Below are 19,045 nucleotides of genomic sequence, written 5' to 3'. Positions count from 1 at the left end.
AATTGTGGAGTATTTGGTGCTCCCTAAACGTGGTTGTTTGATTACAGACATTTAATTTACTCAAGTAGATAACATTAAAGCAGTGGCCCCCAGCTTTTTGGGCACCAGGGACTGGTTCCGTAGAGAGATGTTTCTGTGGACCGGAGTGGTGTGTGGTTTCATGTGCTGCCTTCATCCCACAGATGGGGCTTCGTTTGATTGCATGGCCTGGTTTCTCGCAGACTGTGGCCTGGTGCAGATCCACGAACTGTGGGTTGGGAACCCCTGCATTAAAGAATTCAAATTGATGTTACCTAGTTGGGTAAGGAAATGGTTGCAAGCAAACAACCAAGCTTAGAGAGCACCAAGAACTCCATTACTCCTTCTTTTTGTTTTTAGACAGATAAACAACTGCCCATTTGCAGATATACCAAAAGGTTTCATTCTCCAGTCTGTATGGATGTCAATTGTTGTTGGGCTGTTCATTCATTAACTAAACACATATGTTGGCATTGTATTTCATACTGCAGTTCTTTTGCCAGATTGGTTTATGTAATAGCAGATGAAAAACTTCTTTTTAGTTTATTGATCTGCAATCATAATTGTGATCTAATTCTCAGTTTTATTATAAACAGCTTTTAGCAGAATGCAAGTACTTACATTTAACTATTGCAAAGTTATTTATAGATCACCATATTCAAAACAATTTGCACCAAATTATTTCACACAAATTAAAAAATAATTAACAATAATATTCTCCAGAATCACAAACTTCATTACAAATGCATTTCATTTCCTAACAGGATGAATTAATGGCATTGATGTTCATGTGCAAATGTATAGTTTTTTTTAACCCCCCCCCCCAATGAGAAAAGAGGCAGAAAAAATAGAGAATGCTACATGTGAACATTTTTAGAATAATCAAACCAACAATCTGATTAAAGTACAAAGGATAACTACTGCTTGAATGCAAATTACTCAAATGCAAATAAAATCCAACCATAAAACTCAATCTATGCATATGACGATTCTATCAAAAGAGTCTCAGAAGGATTTCTTTTAAAATCATATTGGAATATTATTGTGCTTTTTAAAAAACAAATATTTCAGTAAAATATTTATTAGATCTAGAGCGCAAAATGTGGAATGACCATTAGATGGCAGAAAACAAATGCAGATAACAACTCATTATTGCCATCTTGTGATGACAGCTTTTTGTAGCCCAGACCAAGTAGCCCAAATATAAATTGCTATCAATGTATTCCCACACATGAAGCTTAGCTGCAATATTTGTAAAAAAAAAAAAAAGTTTTTCAAGAAAAGAAATGTTTGGAAATACCTATCGATCCCTGCTGCTGGAATTAAAGCACTTTAATATTTTTTAACAGGATCAATACATCTCTCTTCTTGGGTACAAGGTAATCAGGGATAAAAAGTGACAATTTTATACATCATGTCAAATAGTTAAAAATTCCAATATTGTATCCCTGGATTGAATTGTTTTATGCACAATCTCTTTAAGGGTTTTTCTCTGTCAAACAGAATAATGGAGTAAGATTATTAGATGCCCAACTATCAGATAGATGTATCTGTCAAGTGGAGTTACCACATATGCCATGATAAAGAAGGAAAAGTTTTATCAGAATACGATGGGAAAAAACAAGGAAAGAAATTTAGTTGTATAAATATAAACACAGTGTGAAAATGGTTTATAATTTACAAAGGATATGGATTAAGAATAAGTTAAATAAAAAGTGGTTTCCATAGTTTTTTTTAATAAACATCTCAAAAAAGATTCATTTTTAATACTCCTTTTACAAGCACATGTAATAATATTTTTTGATATGGTATACACAACCTATTTATATAACAAAATGATGTGGTTTTGCTTCTTTCTGCTCTATCTGATTTGGTTTGGTTTAAAGAGGTAGGGTACAAATAGGAAACTTGATGAGAAAGACTATTTTCTCCCCCCATACTTCTGATTTTAATCAATGGAAAGTGCAATGTGGTGGCCCAGTTTTGTCTTCAGGCAGCCTTATAAATCGAAGCACCTCTGGCTGCTTGATACTATGATCCCCTTGAAAAGTTCATTCAGAAAGTGAAGAGGTGCTTGCAGGTTAAAAGTGAAAAATGTTTTTGTGGCACTGAGATTTCAAACGTTCTTCTCCATTCTCATAAAATTGCTGCTGCAATTATGGATATGAAACAGATCCTGGGAGAGAATGCACAGAACTGGTGCTTGAAGCTTGAGGCGAGCAGGTTGCCAGGTGCTGTCCACCTGGGCCAGCATCTTCTTCATTAGTCTCTTCCTTCTGTAGAGTGTTTTGGGATGGGCATTCAAAATGTACACAATGAAAAACCTGAAAGAACAACAGAGAAACTTAAATTACTACAATAAAAGCACAAGCGTAGGTAGATCTAAATGATTTGCATCTAGCATAAACATGGAACATATAGACAGACCAAACAACTTAATTTATTTAATTCCTCTCCCCCGACTAAGGGCCACATTCACTTCCTTCCCTGAACAACAATATGTAATTTAATACATGTTTATACAACACTTCGATGAGAAAAAATGTTTCAGAGCTATAAGAGCATGTATATAGCTCTTTAAATAAAACATAACTTTCCCCAGGTTACACTGCAACTTTTTAGGACAAACTGCTATATAAGGCACTCCTGCAAACTTTCTTCCCTTCAGAACAGCTGCACAGCCTCAGTATCTAGAACAGTGATGGCGAACCTTTTCGGCACGGCAAAGGGAGCACTTTGCGTGCTCGTCAGGGCCGCGATCAGGAAGAGGGGCCGCCCAGAGGGTAAAAGGTACAGAAAAGGTACTTCCGGTTTCCAACAAGTCTTCCGGTTACTGCCGCACATGTGCACACGCCGATCAGCTGCCTGACACACATGCTCACACCAGAAAATGGAAGACCAGCTCTTCTGGTTTCTGGTACGGCCACACGCACAAAGGCCAACTGATCATCACATGCGCATGCGCGCCGGAAACCTGGAAGAGGAACAGGCGGCGCCGCATGTGCCAGGTGACATGGCTCCGCATTCCACTTCAGGCATGAGTGCCATAGGTTCGCCATCACGGATCTAGAAGGATCATCCTGAATTTAAGATGATCTATTAGAAAAAGGAAAAGTAGACCAAACAAACAAATACAAAACCTGTGCAACGCCAGGTTTCCCAACTTGTTAACATAAGGGGGGCACTTTTATCTAGAAATAATCCTGATCTTTTTCTCCCTCACAATAAAAATGTACATACAACCTATTAGTATGTGTTTACATATAACTGTAAGAAACCAGTGTCCAAAACAAGAGAAATAATAATACATGGAAAGAATAATAATTGATAAAAATCAATTGCCATACAATAAACCACTTCCTTTATAAAACTAATTTCCCATCACATATTCCAATCATAACCACACACAGAAAATTCACAGTGATATACATAAAGCTACAAGTACACAGCCATTCTTCTCCGGACTTCTGGAAACAGAAAAAACAAACAAACCCCAAGATAGTGATAGAATCAGAGAGAAATAACAAAGGAAGGGAACAAAACTGGATGGTTATGAAGCAAGCAAAAGTTATGAAGTGAAGTATAAGCTCTGTTTGGGCTTTACAAAAAATGTTAAACGCTCTCTTTTAAGTCCAATCTTCAAAAACATCCACATTTTCTAGCAACAATGTCTGCAGTCATTAATTTGTTTTCAGCAGCATCTTCTTTTCAATTTATATGAGAACTTTTTCACCATTATTTGGGAAAAAAGTAACCTTCTGATCAATATCTCAGGGCTATGTTCCCTAAATGTGATGAAGCTGACTATAATTTACAAAAGCCTAAGTGATTAAAGGTGGTCCTCGGTTAATGATCATGCATTTAGTGACTGTTCAAACAACCATGCCGAACAACTGGTAGTTACAACCTGTCCTCCAAGTTCTGGCGGTGCAGCATTTTTGTGTTCACATCAATGGTGAAATGTAAAATTTGTTACTACCGGTTCTCTGGGCATGGCTTGATGTGTGTGTGTGTGGGGGAGGGGAGGGGGTAATGTGACTGGATGAGTGTGGCCAACTTTTTTTTTTTTTTTTTTTTTACTTTTAAAAGCATTTTTTCTACAACCTCTTCGGTCAAAGAGGTTGTTTAAAAAATGCTTGTAAAAGCCTCTGATGATAAGGCAACTCAGCTGGGATTGTCAGAGGCTTTTAAAAGCATTTTTTTTTTCTACAACCTCCTCGGCCGAAGAGGTTGTAGAAAAAATGCTTTTAAAAGCCTCTGACGATCCCAGCTGAGCCGCACAATCATCAGAGGCTTTTTTTTTTTTACTTTTAAAAGCATTTTTTCGGCCAAAGAGGTTGTAGAAAAAATGCTTTTAAAAGTAAAAAAAAACAGCCTCTGATGATCGTGCGGCTCAGCTGGGCATGGGGTGGGGGGGGGCAGGGATTTTTGCTACTGGTTCTCCAAGCCACCCGCCGCCATCATTACCGGATCGGGTGATCTGGTCCGAACCGGGAGCATTTCACCCCTGGTTCACATGATTAAAATTTGAGCATTCAGTGCCTAGTTCACAATTACATCATCACAGCAAGCTGTGGTCATGTGATCACAATTTCTGATGTTTCGTCATGGCTATTTCCTTTGCTATACTGATACCATGAAAATATACAAAGCTGACTGAATTTCACAATTACTCACTTGATCATAAACAACTGGTACTTATTTTTTTCCATCAGATTTTTTCAGATGTGTCTACTTACAATACTTTTCTGATTGCTGATGCATTTGCATTGTCTTTAATTTTCATTGCTGTAAAATTATAGATTTTGTAAGTTTTAAAATATTGTTTTAATTTGCTGTATTTTTGCTGTCTCAATTATTTAATTTTGACAGAAAAATTAGATAATTGTGGCAAACATAAATTGCACTTTAATTCATAGTCCAAACTGAATTTCTAAGTATGAATAAATATTGGGCTGCAAAAACATAATTCTTATATTTCATAGCTGTGGTTTTATAGCCTATTTATAAAGCTGGCAACAACTCTGGGAAAGCTCGACATGATATCAACTCTTTATCTAATAAAGACTTATATTCTTAAAACATTCTTAAAGATCCGTCTCATCCTGGGCTACACTGAAGATGGCATTTAATTTCGTGGTACGAGGTGCAATGACAATGAAGTAAACTAAACTAACTAAATATATGACTAAATGTAAGGTGCTATACTAAAAGAATTCAAAATTGCAAAATGGTTTGTTCCTTAGTAGGGAAGACTCCAAGCATGTACAGTAACAGTGTCAATTGTTGAATTCAAGCAGATTTATGAAGCAGAGAATGATAATTTAGTGATCCCTAATATTCTCAGTAAAGTATCTTTCTTAGTGCTCTCTTTAAATGTGGAAAATGTTCTCTGAAACAAGAATTGTTCAAAAGAGTAAAATGTACTATATGAATATTTTTTAAAAGTGAACTCTTTTAAAGGTTTACCATCACCAGCCTATGGCAGACAGATAATTGTATTCCATGGTATAATAACCTATATCCACATCTGTAGAGTAAAGTAGCAATTTCTACACTGTGCCACTGAGAGCAGTATTGGCTCTGGTCAAAAGTGGTAGAATTTTGAATGAAAAGAAAAACAAAGTTTGATTTATTCGAATCAAGTGCAAATATGTTTTAATAAGCAATCTCAAATGTATGCAAAAAAACAACAACCCATCAACCTAGAAGGGTTGACACTTATGGAAAGATATTTAACCATCTTTAATTATTTGACACAGCATGATAGAAACCTGCCCCTTTTTACCTTTGTGCCTACTTTGAAATAAAATAGGTGGTGTTTTGCACGTCTGCGCTCTGTTAATTCAGTAGTTGGTTGTGGCTTCAGATTCAGCTTGATCCCATCTGTAAGACTTTAAGACTTTAAAAAGGCATGTGAAGCACATCTATTGCCTTTAGCTCACTGAAAAATGGGAATTCCAGTAATTCCCTGAACATGTCACTGAACAAAAGCTTTGAAAATTATCTCTCAGGCTCTTCGTTGGCAACAGATATATCTTGTAAGAGATAATTTGTCAAAGACTTAAAACTCTAGTTTTGATTGCTATTTGTTCTATATATTTTTTGAAAAGACAACTGGATAATATGTGCCACTGGAGTGAGATTATAAAGGCTTGAAGAACTTTAGTGCCACCAGTGGTATTAACCAAACTTGAAATTTAGTTAATACCATTTGAATATGAATGATAAAAAGGGGTTAAAATGCTACTAGTTGAATAAAATTGCCACCTAAGGGGAGAAATATGTAATACACTTTTATGATTAACAGTTATAACAAGTCTGTTTGGATTTTTGCTTTAGATTGATGAGTAAGATGCTGAATTTTTTAGAAAAGTTTTTTTTTCCTTTTAAACCACTACAGAAACAGATTAACTAATAATATCCTATATCTTAATATCTTTCTGCATATGTTTTAAAATACAAGTAAATCTCTTGTAAAGCACCAGAAGGAATCATTCCAATGACACTACTTTGTAATCTTCTTCTGTAAAATGTTTTTTTAAAAAACATTCCTGTTTGATCTGATAGTTAATGCCAATTAATTTCACAGAATAACACTGGAAATGAGTAAATATTATCCAAGCAGTTAAAAAAACCAGTAAATACCCTGACCTGTCACTTTATTTCTATCTGTGAATTGTAGAAATATTATCTCCAGCCCTCTTTTAATAGAAATAGGAATTTTTTATGATTTTAGCTGACTGCTATCTCTCTGGAAGAAAGGACTAAAATAAATAACTGATGTAACACCACCTTTTCAAGCATTAGAATACTTTCTCCTTGTTTTCTCATCTTTGCTGCAGCCAAAAATCCAACTACGGTAGCTTTTTAAAGTGTCACTGAACGTTGACCAGACATATTCAAGTAATAACTAGCCCCTGCGTCATACTGTCTCTGTATGCTCTACATCACAATCCAGAAGCCTGACCATACATATGAAACCAGTACACCTTTAGACATGATGTTTGGTTGTTCAAAAAGACACGCAGGCTCAGTACTTGAAGATACTTCTTTAAAGTCCAATAGCAATGGGCTGTTCCATTACTCAAGAATGTGTGTCAAAATATATCTGACTTGGGGTTCTTTATATTTGATATTATTTTGGCCTGGAGAGCTGCCTGAATATGCTACTCTTGTTATTCCATCTCTGCCTGGATCCTCATGTTCATTAGAGAAATAGCACAAGGAAAACGAGTTCTATCTGTATTTACATTACAGCTCTTCCTTCAATTATCTGAGTGATGTCTCATTTCCAAATGTGTGGATCTGTTGCTTTGAAGACACTTTGCGAAATACAATTTTCATTTTTTTTAACAGCTGCTGCTGTTTTTCTAACTATCACAATCTGAGAATTGAATTTCAGTAAGTTGATCAATTATCTCAAACCAGAGTGCTTTTCATGGGAAAAGCTGCACAATCAATAGTTAAATCTGAAGGTCTAAAAGCTGTTTCAGCACAATTTTAGTATTTAATATATTAGCAATTCCTTTCCAAAATGATCCTGCTCTGGGCAGATAATAATAACTTCTCATATAACTAACTAAATGTAATAAAATTATCACAACAAAATATATCCTAATAAACAGAAAGGCAACACTAATCACACAAAATAATCAGTTGAAGATATCTATTTCAAACCGATATACTGAAAACCAACATCCCCAAGAAACAATTTTCTCTCTCAGAGGAAATATCAACTCATAAGCTGTATATGTAATATCAGCAAGCTTATTGGAAAATAACACCCATATTAATGCTGAATTAGGTTTATTATCTGAAGTCTCCCAGGAATTTTAGCCCTGAAGTATTTATGGCTTGAAAGGTCATATTCATTGCTATTTATTTCTCTAATCAATTTAAAAGCCATCAAATTTACTCCTGCAACTTTAAGTAGCAAACAGGTAGTCCTTCAGTTGCAGGTAGCAATTGGGACCATGGCTGCCATCAATGAGCAATGTGGTCCTAAAGCATGTTGTAATGTGACCACAGCAATCCAGGCAGTTCTAGTTGTTGTAGTAACCCCAAACCTCATGGGATGAGAAGTGAGAAGTGTGGAAGAATTCCCTGACAAGCAGCAACAAGGAATGGGAAAAAACAGGCTGCATGCAAATTGGGGCTGAGAGCTGTTGTGCTGCAGTGCAAACGCTGCAAGCTTCAGAAGGCCAGAAAAGGAAGGTATTACTAGCAATAGCACTTATAGACTTATATACCGCTTCATAGTGCTTTGCAGCCCTCTCTAAGTGGTTTACAGAGCCAACATATTGCCCCAACAATCTGGGTCCTCATTTTACCAACCTCGGAAGGATGGAAAGCTGAGTCAACCTTGAGCCAGTTAGGATTGAACTGCTGGCAGATGGCAGAATTAGCCTGCAGTACTGTATTCTAATGACTGTGCCGCCAGTAGGCTCTAAGAAGGCCCAAGAAGGAAGGCACTGATGAGTGCATATGTGTGTTAGCATAGGGAGCCCCAGGAAAGGATGGTACTGGTGGGTGTGTAGAAATGTGTGACTGCATGGAGGCGAGGAGGGAGGATATGGAGGCACAGGAAGGAGAGTCTTGGAGGGTATGACTGAGCAAAAGGGGAAAGTGGGCACTGGTGGGTGTGTACATATGTATGGGTGCAGGGAGGCCACAGGAGGACACTGGTGGTACATGTCTGTGTGCAAATGCTGGGAGGCCCAGGAATGAGGATACTGATGGGCATGAGTGAGCAAAGGCGGGAATAAGGACATGGTGCATACATGTGTATGAGCAAGTAAAGGAGAAAGGAAGGCACGGTTGAAAGTTCACAGAGTTTGTAACCTGTTTGGTAACTTGAGCTTCCAACAATCTGCAAACCGGAGATAAACGGATGGAAGGCTATGAGAGTTGTCAAAGCTCAGGTCCAAGTGCCAGAGAATTGCATCAATTGGTCCAAATGTCAATCCAGGGTCAGGATCAGAGCAAGGAGGAAGAGCACAAGAACACAATTTCAAAGCTGGAGAGTTGTTGCCAATGGAGAGGCAAGAGCTTGGAGGCTATTCTTGATCAGGAGCACTGCTGCCCTCTCATGTCAAGGAGAAACATTTTTAAATCTTTCATTTTGCTTATATATTCAGTCTAGTGCCAATTTCAAAGGTATCCTTAAGCGACAGCAAGGAAAGATATTTAGTTGACAGCAACATATTCCAAAACTCAGACAATGGGGGCACATTCTTAATCTAGTTCATCAGTCAAGGTCTATCACCCAAGATAATAAAACTGTTTCAGTCCCATAACTCAGCCTAATGCTAGAATGAGGGGGATATCTATTTCATCCAAAAACTCTGGAGTTGAAAATCACTTATGAATTATAGGACCTGAAATTTTAAAGACTGGAAAGGTCACAGATCATGTACATCTGTGATATAGTTCTCAACAATTACAAGACTCAGCAGATACTAATCATAAAATAAACAGTGAATATCAGCTTTAGAGTAAATCTTATATAAGAATCTTCTTTGGGCCAAACAACATATATAGGAAAATAAATCTGGCAAAATATAAAAAACATGTCTTCTGAGTTTTAAGTCAGCAATGCTCTACATTTTTATAAGAAATCTTACAGGAATAACCAGGAAAAAAAGCCTAAGTATAAAAAGAACATAAGAATGATTGCAGCACTAAGTGAATTTGAGGAATATTAATGAGACAATAATCTTTTACAAGGGAAAAGCTGTAGAAAATTGGAACAAACATTGTAAGATCAAAGTAATGAAAGATACAAAATAAATAAGACTGAAACTCAACAGGCCTTTTCAAATATGTGAACATCTTCTTGGTATATGATGGAATTGTATAATGTGTATGCTCCCACCCCCAAGAAATTAACAGAGAAACAATTCTGTTAACTAAACAAAGATATCGAGCAGGCAACAGTACCTGCCCAACCTCATTTAGGCTCAGAAGCTAAGCACGGTTGGAAAACAGCCAAGGAATTCCAGACCTGTAGGCTACGATGGGAAATTGAAAAGCATCTTATGAGAAAACAGTTGCAAACCTCCTTTTATTCTTGCCAAGAAAAACCCATTTGTCCAGACAGTCATCAATAGACAAACTCATCTTGAGAGCATCTTCATTTTTAGTCTACATTGTTCCAAACAAGAATCCAAGATGAAAAATAAAACATGAGATACTATTATCAGGCATGACAACAGATTACATGAGAAAGATAAATAACAGCTGGAAAGTATCTGCATTTCCCAAGCAATTAAGAAATAATAATTATGCTACAACAACATATATTTATAGCAAGTTTAGTGTAATGGTGAGTAATCAGGTTAAAACCAAGACCATGAACTGAGTTCTAGTTCTGTCTTAGGCATAAAGCCAGCTGGACCATTGCCTCTCTCTTCAGCTCCAGGAAATAGGCAATGCCAAACCATTTCTGACAAGCCTTGCCAAGAAACTGTAGGGACTTGTCCAGGTAATCGCCAGGAGTCAAAAATTCATTCAAAGGCACACTTTCCCATAAGGTATCTAAGTATCTAAAGACTTAAGTTGGAAGATAGAATTGGATTGTATACAATGTTATACCTTCAATCAACTTCTGCTACTGCCACTGAGTTTGCAGAAAAAGTTGACGTGCATATCCCAAAGGAGATACTGAAGAAATCAAAATCAGGCTGAGAAAGTGATCAAGAAATCAAATCATTAATAGCCTAACAAAATCTTACAGTTGTCTTGTATAAAACTGAAAATGCCACAGGAATATGAACTAATATTCCAGAAACATACTGGGGTGGGGTGGGGGGGGGGGGGGCAGGAAGAAGGCAACATCAAAGAATCTCATTTAATAATCACAATTTTTTTTAGTCTTTGAAGCTTCTTATTAAAAGCAACACGCCAGGTGGTAAGCAGACTAGTATTAAACAGGCAAGAAAAATATGAAGAAACAGAAATTTGTTAATAGCTAACAACTAGCACTACTTCACTGAAACTATAAAATCAATTCATATATCCCAATAAGTCTATGGAGATTCTTAGTCATCCAGGTCATAGTTGACCCAAAGGTACTTTTTCAAGAGGCAACTGGACTTTTTGTTTTTCTTTGAAGATGTTTCGCTTCTCACCCAAAAAGCTTCTTCAGCTCTAACTGGATGGTGGAGAATGGAAGGATTTATTCTTCTTGCAGACAGCTGGTCATTTGCATTCTTTTAGAGAATTGTTGAGGCCACCTCCAGCTGTCAATGACCAGTTGTCTGCAAAGAGTATAAATCCTTCCCCACCATCCAGTCAGAACTGAAGAAGCTTCTTGGACGAGAAGCAAAACGTCTTCAAAGAAAAAACAAGGAAGTCCAGTTGCCTCTTGAAAAAGCATCTTTGGGATATACTAAGAAGCTTATTATGTATGATAAGTCCAATTGCACAGAGAATACAAAAATCAAATGAAGGACCAAAGAAACTGGCTTCAACTAGTCTTATACAATAGATTTGTGATTTTAGAATTATCTGATCAAGGTTTTTCAAGGGATTCATCTTTATACTTGAGTGGTATTTTTCAAATAAGAATAGCACAGAATTGGTATACTGCATCAATTAAATTTCAATTCCTGAAATATTAAAATGATATGCATATTAGTCTTATATATACTTTTACTTTTCGGACACTTGAGCATATAGTTTTATTTCAGTTTTGTTTTTTTACCTAAATCACACTGGGGTCTATAGAGTTCTTGGTGTCTGCAGTTATATAAGTGAAAATATGATAGCAAAAAATATGGCATTCCTCAATTATTTTTCAGTATAATTCACACCTTACCTAGATAGCAACAACTGAAAATCTATCTGCTCTTATTTTAGTCAAAAGGATGCAATCTTGGAAATAGAATGCTCTAATTAGCTTAAAAAAATAATAAAATATGCAAAAATAAAATATGCAAAAGCATACAGGTTCAAGGAGCACAATGAACAAGCACTTCTAAGATCAAAGCATCTTCTACTACCAAACACAATAAAAACTGAATAGAAGACAAGGAATGTCCTACAGGATACACTTTCCACCAAATAGCCTAGGATTTCATCTGGAGAAACATCTGTATCTGTGTCTTTATCTATAGTTAAGTTGTCTTCTGAGAATAAATATGTAGCTTGAAACCAAAGATATGGAAGAATATTTGTAGCTCAAAATATATTGTCAAATATTCCTCAGGGCATATATCTCTTTGGGATCTTAAATACTTATATTCATTTTAACTTTCTATTGGGTAAAGAATACCTTTCTTTTTAGTAAAACACAATTCTGTTTTAGATTAAAACAAACAAAATCATGTGCAAGATTATAAAGTTAATTTACCATAACAGGGCATCCACACAATCAATTCACTGCTAAAAAAAGACTTGTAAAATAATTGCTTAAAAGATTTATCTGAAACATCAGCAAATAAGAAGGAATCGAGTTATCCATTTCAGATAGATGTGTTTCCTTTGAATCTTCTTTTATATATTTTATTATCAAATATTTACCTTGTGATCTTTTGTACAGACATATTTTTTATATACATTTCGTATCAAATATATACCTACATATTCCCCAAAAGCCAGCCTAAGATGGTTTAGGACAGCAATGCCCAAACTTTCCAGTTTAGCAGCCTGGCCCAATATGGGAGGGGGGATGTGAGTGGTAAGCGCATGTACATGCACCCTCTACTTGTGCGAACGGAGTTTCATGTTTGAGCGGAGGGTGTTTGCGCTTGTGTGCGAAGCTCCATTCATGCAAGCAGAGGACACTTGAACGGTGGGTGCTCATGCGTAAAGCTCCATTCACGCAAATGGAGCTTCACATGTGAGCGTCCTTCACTCACGTGAACTGAGCTTTGTGTGCGCACGCTTGCCCATCTCTCCTGTGGCCAGGTTTCAAACAGGCAACAGCCTGGGGATTGGGGACCCCTGGTTTAGGATATAACAATATGTATACTACTAAAACTCTCTTTCCTATAACTTTCAAATGAGCAAAATGGTGCACCTTAGGGCAATTTTTTTTCAACCAAGGTACCTCAAAGAAGCTAACTTATAGAATGCTTAGCACATTGTAAGCCGCCCTGAGTCTCCGGAGAAGGGCGGCATATAAATCAAATTAGAAAAAAAATGCATTGAAAATTTGGATTCCTCCAGGTATGGTATAATCCAGAGGTGAAATACTCTGAAGTCTGCTACTGGTTTGCTTCACGCATGTATGTGCGCCAAACACGTGCTTTGCGCACAGGCGCACTGCAGGCGCTACCACACAGCGCTGAAAAAGGAGGATTAAGAAGCCTTTTCTGAGTCTGCAAAGGTAAGTAGAACGGGGGGGGGGGGACAGCCATGCCACGTGATTTAGATTCGCTAGAAAGCAGGATGAAGGGGAAAAATAGTTCCAGGTTTGCTTACTGTTTTGAACTACATTCCCCTCTAAACCACTCTATGAAAAATCAGTACCTAGACCACCCTCTTCAGCACTTCTGCTCCACAACTCCTTTTCATGGCATCCCAGCTTTCCTGCTGTTCTGTTCACTTGTCCAACTTTTCTTCTCTCTTTCAGGGGTTGGAAACTGCTTGAGGTCATTACACTCATTTGTTCTGTGTTCAGAACTTCCTAGTTCTGATATCTTCTTCTGCTCCATTTTATTCTTTCTTTCAGCATCTTCAATCATCCTGCTTTCTTGGTAGACAATATTCTCTAGCATATCAAGAAAGCAGCCCCCATCCCCACCTCAATCTGCCTGTCAAACCTGCCCCCTTTTAAGCCCTGCACAAAGAGGACATAAATATCACCCACAAATGTTCTAGTGCAGCTAGGATATCTCCAGATATCCTGGTATGCTTGTGGCAGCAGGCAAAAGAAAAACAAAATTTAACTTTCAAACTCTGAAGAATTCCTGAAATAATTTCAGCCATTGCAGGTCCTCTGTCTTGATTTGCCATCAAAATATCTGATCTGCTGTGGTCACCCAATTACAGTTACTCATATTCAGATCCTTTCATCTTTCTGACTTGATTCTGAGAAGATGAATGGAATCCTTGGCAACACTTATATAAAGAATAAAGAGAGTAGGCTGCTTCCTATTAAATTAGCTTATCACTAAGTAGATGATCAATTCACTGTAACTTTAATAGTAAATTATTTCTCCTGGAGATTTTCTATACTCAATATGCAAATATTCAAATTCAAATTACACAGGTGATGCATCACTTTTGCAATATTGCATGTCAATGCTAACTCTCAGAGACCACATAGACAAATTTTATCCATGCCAATCCATCTCTAACCCAGTGCTTTTTGGCTTTTTAAGCTTTTTTCAAGAAGTTTATGTAGTGTTATATATATATATACACGCATATATACATTCAATGATTTTATATATATCCCTACACTGGCAGGAAACATTTTCAATCCCCAATACATTCTGTATCTTTTCATTAAAAGAAGTATTTTTCTTCTTCACTAGATTCTTTAAACAGAAAGAAGTTAATATTTGTATTATCTTGAGTAAGGATAATTGAGTAAGGATAACTGAGTTATTATAACTCAGTGTTCAGCATGCCACAGACTTTAATCTATTACATTACCTCATTAGCTGTGTTGTGAGTGCCAACAATTCTGATAAAAGATGCTGGTTGTCTATCAAAATTTACAAGTTGCCAAGATCTGCACAAGAAAGAAAAGGGATACAGAAAATTAAAACAACTGCACATTTGTTTTTGTTTTTTAATAAAATGTAAAAAAAATTCTATAGTGATCCAAAATATTCTTGCATTAGTACGCACACTTATTTTTATCTGTTCAATGCTAGCATTACCTTTCTGGGGGAAACAAACAGCTATATAATAAATAAAAGCAGAAAAGTAAATCATCTCAAGTCAGAAGTATAGAACACAAAATTCAAAAGAGCAATGCATCTGTACTCAGGTAAGTGTATATTAGTGTACTGTATTTTTGGAAAATAAAATATGAGAACAATGTAAAAGAAATACTGAAACATTTAAGTAAAACTAAATCACTTCAAGCATATGGCATTCGTCTTCATCTAATGTCAGGTTTCACAAGTGGAAGCAACTGAAATGCTGGCAGTTGCCACATTCTGTTGGCAAAATAAAGGAATAACTAAATGAAAGAAGAACAAGAATTTCTATGGTTCTAATAACTGCTCAGAAGAGGTAGGAAGTAAAAATTTTCTTATCCCACATAAAAGTGCCTTTTCTTTTAACTGTTATAAATGGAAGAAATCAGATTTCTTCAACTGAACCTAGTTATTCTGGAGATAAATATGGATCAATAATTAGCAGGATCTATGTTATGTAGTACTAAAAAAGCACCTGGTTTTTGAAAACCTAAAGTTTCAAACAGGAATGATAATTATGGCAAAAAGGTAGGGTTATCTTATTCCTCTGGGGCTCAAAGCTAGGACTTTCTAGATTCCTCTTCTTCTGCTATTTTAGGAAAGAACTGTGTTTTTTCTTACAATTCTAAATTACAATACTGCGTGTTTTCCATACCAAACTACAACTGAGTTTGTGTATCACATTAAATCGAAACCAACGGTGTTTACTGTTTAGCATAATATGTGAATTTTATTAACAAAAAGAATATAATTACTCATATTGAAGGAATCAGCAACGTGGAACTTGCAGTACCTCAAGGACCTAACATAATGATTTTTAAATTGTTGCAGTCTAACACGATGTTATTTTCTTTTATGGTGCTGGAAAAGGTTCATGAGCATGCCTTTACCCAAATAATTTTTGGCACCTCTTTCTTCTCTCCAAGAAGGAAAGAGAAAGAAGATTTGAATATTTCCTTATAAACAGTAGACACATTGGATTAATATATAATCGGATTATCTTTTCTCCTGAAATCAATTTGAAGATAAAATTACAAACTTTATGCATAATAGAGTCTAATATAATCAAAGAAATGATAATAAGACAGCTAAAGCAATTTGATGAACTTTTGAAGGAGGTTATCATTTGGATAGCATTGCATTCAAAAGATACTTATATACTACTAAAAAGCAAAAGGAAAGAAAAGAAAAACACTGAAAGAACTGCAATGCTGTTGGTTACATATATAGCCAAGATTTAAGGTGGAATATTGTACAGTATAGCAAAAAACTATAAGAAAGAGTTGATCTGATCTAGGCAAACTTTTTATGACATTTTCACATACTTATTCTTTTAATTCCATTGGGCTTCAGAACTATAGTGAAGCAGAAAATAATTCCACTTTTATAAATTCTGGACATCAACATCACCAGGGAGAAATTTAATCTATCTATATAAAAGCGAAAACCACTGATGCATTAATCACGAAATTTCCAGAACCGTAAAGCCTACAAACTTGAAATTTGCCACGTATGTTCCTCTTGGCTTCTAGGTGCTCACTAAGAAAGGATTTTTCGAAATGACCATCAGAGCATTAGTATTTTCTAAATTGTTATAACAGGCTCTGATACTAATTAGTTAGATGTTCTACTCCCCCTCCCAACTTGAAAATAACTCTGAAGAGAATGGGATAGCATGACAGGCTTATGTGAGGCAAGCCTCATGGAGAGAAGAGGCTAGAAAGCCTGAGGGAGAGAAGGGGATAGGATAGGAAACGTTTCTGTGGGGCAAGACTGAGGGAGAGGAGGGGAGAGGAGAGGCTTCTATGGGGCAAGTCTGAGGGAGAGAAGAGGATAGGAGAGGATCTATGGGGCCCGTCTGAGGGAAAGAAGGGGAGAGGAGAGGATCTATGGGGCCCATCTGAGGGAGAGAAGGGGAGAGGAGAGGATCTATTGGGCCCATCTGAGGGAGAGAAGGGGAGAGGAGAGGATCTATGGGGCAAGCCTAAGGGAGAGAAGGGGAGAGGAGAGGAGAGGAGAGGAGAGGAGAGGAGAGGAGAGGAGAGGAGAGGCTTCTGTGGGGCCAGCCTGAGGAAGAGAAGGGAGAGGAGAGGATCTATGGGGCAAGCCTGAGGGAGAGAAGGGAAGAGGAGAGGCCAATCATAACTACTCATTAATTTTCAAACTCTAAATGTCGATTTATCAAGCCCACAAAAATTGCTCTCCTCTATGCAAAATCACATGAATACAGTCCAGCAACAGGTGTACCTTTCTAATGCTTTTCTATATTAGTTCTAACATAACTTTGATAGTGTTGGTTTATTAAGGCAAAATTTTAGCGGATTTGCTAGAAAAGCATCTAGCTGGATAGAAAAGGCTTAGGCACATTGGATGTTGTTGTACACAGAGCAAACATGTAAATTAGTTATGTCACACTGATTTCAATACATCTACTCTAATATATGACTAAATTAATTTCAATTTCCTGAATATTTCTAGGGCTCTTAAATTGATTCCTGGTGAGTGTGCCTGGTCTTCTACTTGCAGTTTTCTTGGGAAGCTTTTCAGAAATGGCTTGCCATTGCTTACATCGTAGAGGTGAGAAAGTGACTGACCCAAGGTCACTCACCTGGCTAAAACGGGACTAGAACTCATAATCTCTCTGTTTCTAGCCTGATGTCCAGATGTATTACCAAACTGACTTGCATTATCATTTTTTTAATTTTTGGTGTTTGTTTTTCTTGGGATAGGAAACTACAAAATCAGCTATAGTTAGAGCCCAATTTAAAAAAAAATAGCTTTTTGATACTCCACCTACTACAAAACTACTTCTAGTTGAAATCTGTGATTACCCCAAAAAAAAAAAAAAAAAAAAGGGAGGGGGGAATTTATGTAGACATTTGTAGAAAAGAACATAATTATGCCCTTTTACAAGCGTATAATATTTTAAAGATTAAAGAGAAGATAAAGTCTCTTAGCAAATACTGGAACTTCTAGTATATTATTTACCTAATACTAGAATACAGTAGAACAGAATCAATTTGCACAAGAAAACGGCATATACAGACATTGGCATTATGCCCATCTAATTGGATACCACAAGAATTATGGCTCCTAAAATGCCAAAGTGCAAAGATATACTTCTCATAAAAAGCACTCAGAGGTGCTCAGAAGCTTATCTAAATTTTAACTGAGCGTTTTCTATCTCTGATAGGTAGTAGGAGCCATATACATTCTAACTAAGAAAGCTTTGTGGGGCATAATTAATTTAGGATAAAAGACAATTTTCAGTCAAACAACTCCTGAAGATTAGCTCTTAACTACAGGTTATCAAGTTTATATAATCTAGATAATTACAAATTCAACAGTGAGGGATTATAATTTTAATTGTTTATCTTTGAGTCAATCAGTTAAATCTGAGCAAGTTATTTTATTTCCAATATGTCATTCTAAATGTACTTTTCTAGGGGAAATACTGACATACAAATTAGCAAAATTAGAAATGTTTATGCAGTAAGAAGGAAAATGTATTCATCCATGGACTATTTAAAAGAAACTATTTAAAATAAACCTGAAGAGATACAATTCTGTCTTTCAGGGTGGCATGTAAAAATATTCAAGGGAACACCTGAACTACTTAAAATAAATGAGAGATTTCTAATTCCTGGTGTTGTGAATTAGAGTCTTTCCAGAGTCTATGTAAAAACAAAAAGCAAAAGTGAATTTGGGTTATATAAGATATTAATATCTATGTGCTAGAAACACAGAATGAGATGTATTAAATGTATTCTCACTGTGTTCATGAAACCTTTTCATTTACAAACTGAACTGTAAGATTGAACTGAGTTTATTTACAAATGGACAGAAACCATTATGTAGTTTTATGCACTATAAAACTCAATATCCCTTTGTGTCAATAATTCTCTGTGCTAATTTTTCCAGGAATAGCTAATAACAAGTAAGCAACTAGTGTAGTAGGTTTAGTAAAACAGCAATGGACGATAGATTATTTTTTCTACCACAAATGATAGAGAAGAAAATAGAAATGAAGATGTTATCCTTAAGATCAAAAATATACATCTGTTGGGATTTGTGAACCTCCAAAACATATACTTATAAAAATCAAAAGTGTATAATTAGGAAAATCAATACTTTCATTTGAGCTTACA

At 36.2% G+C, this 19,045-nt stretch overlaps 1 protein-coding gene across 1 annotated transcript in view; it reads right to left on the bottom strand.

Moving 5' to 3' along the window:
* Window positions 1–1,734: 1,734 nt before the first annotated feature.
* Window positions 1,735–19,045, bottom strand: part of BTBD9 (BTB domain containing 9) — a 128,277-nt gene continuing 110,966 nt past the window's right edge. The window contains exons 10-11 of the mRNA XM_070949895.1: window positions 14,626–14,704; window positions 1,735–2,342 (exon numbers count right to left, since the gene is read on the bottom strand). Of these exons, the coding sequence (XP_070805996.1) occupies window positions 2,175–2,342; window positions 14,626–14,704 (247 nt within the window). The 3' untranslated portion in view covers window positions 1,735–2,174. The remainder of the gene's footprint in view (window positions 2,343–14,625; window positions 14,705–19,045) is intronic.

This window comes from Pituophis catenifer, unplaced genomic scaffold (genome assembly GCF_029215685.1).
Source record: "Pituophis catenifer annectens isolate HBS135680 unplaced genomic scaffold, rPitCat1.0.hap2 SCAF_1, whole genome shotgun sequence".
Taxonomy (NCBI): Eukaryota; Metazoa; Chordata; class Lepidosauria; order Squamata; family Colubridae; genus Pituophis; species Pituophis catenifer.
This window is presented reverse-complemented; position numbering and strand designations above follow the sequence as displayed.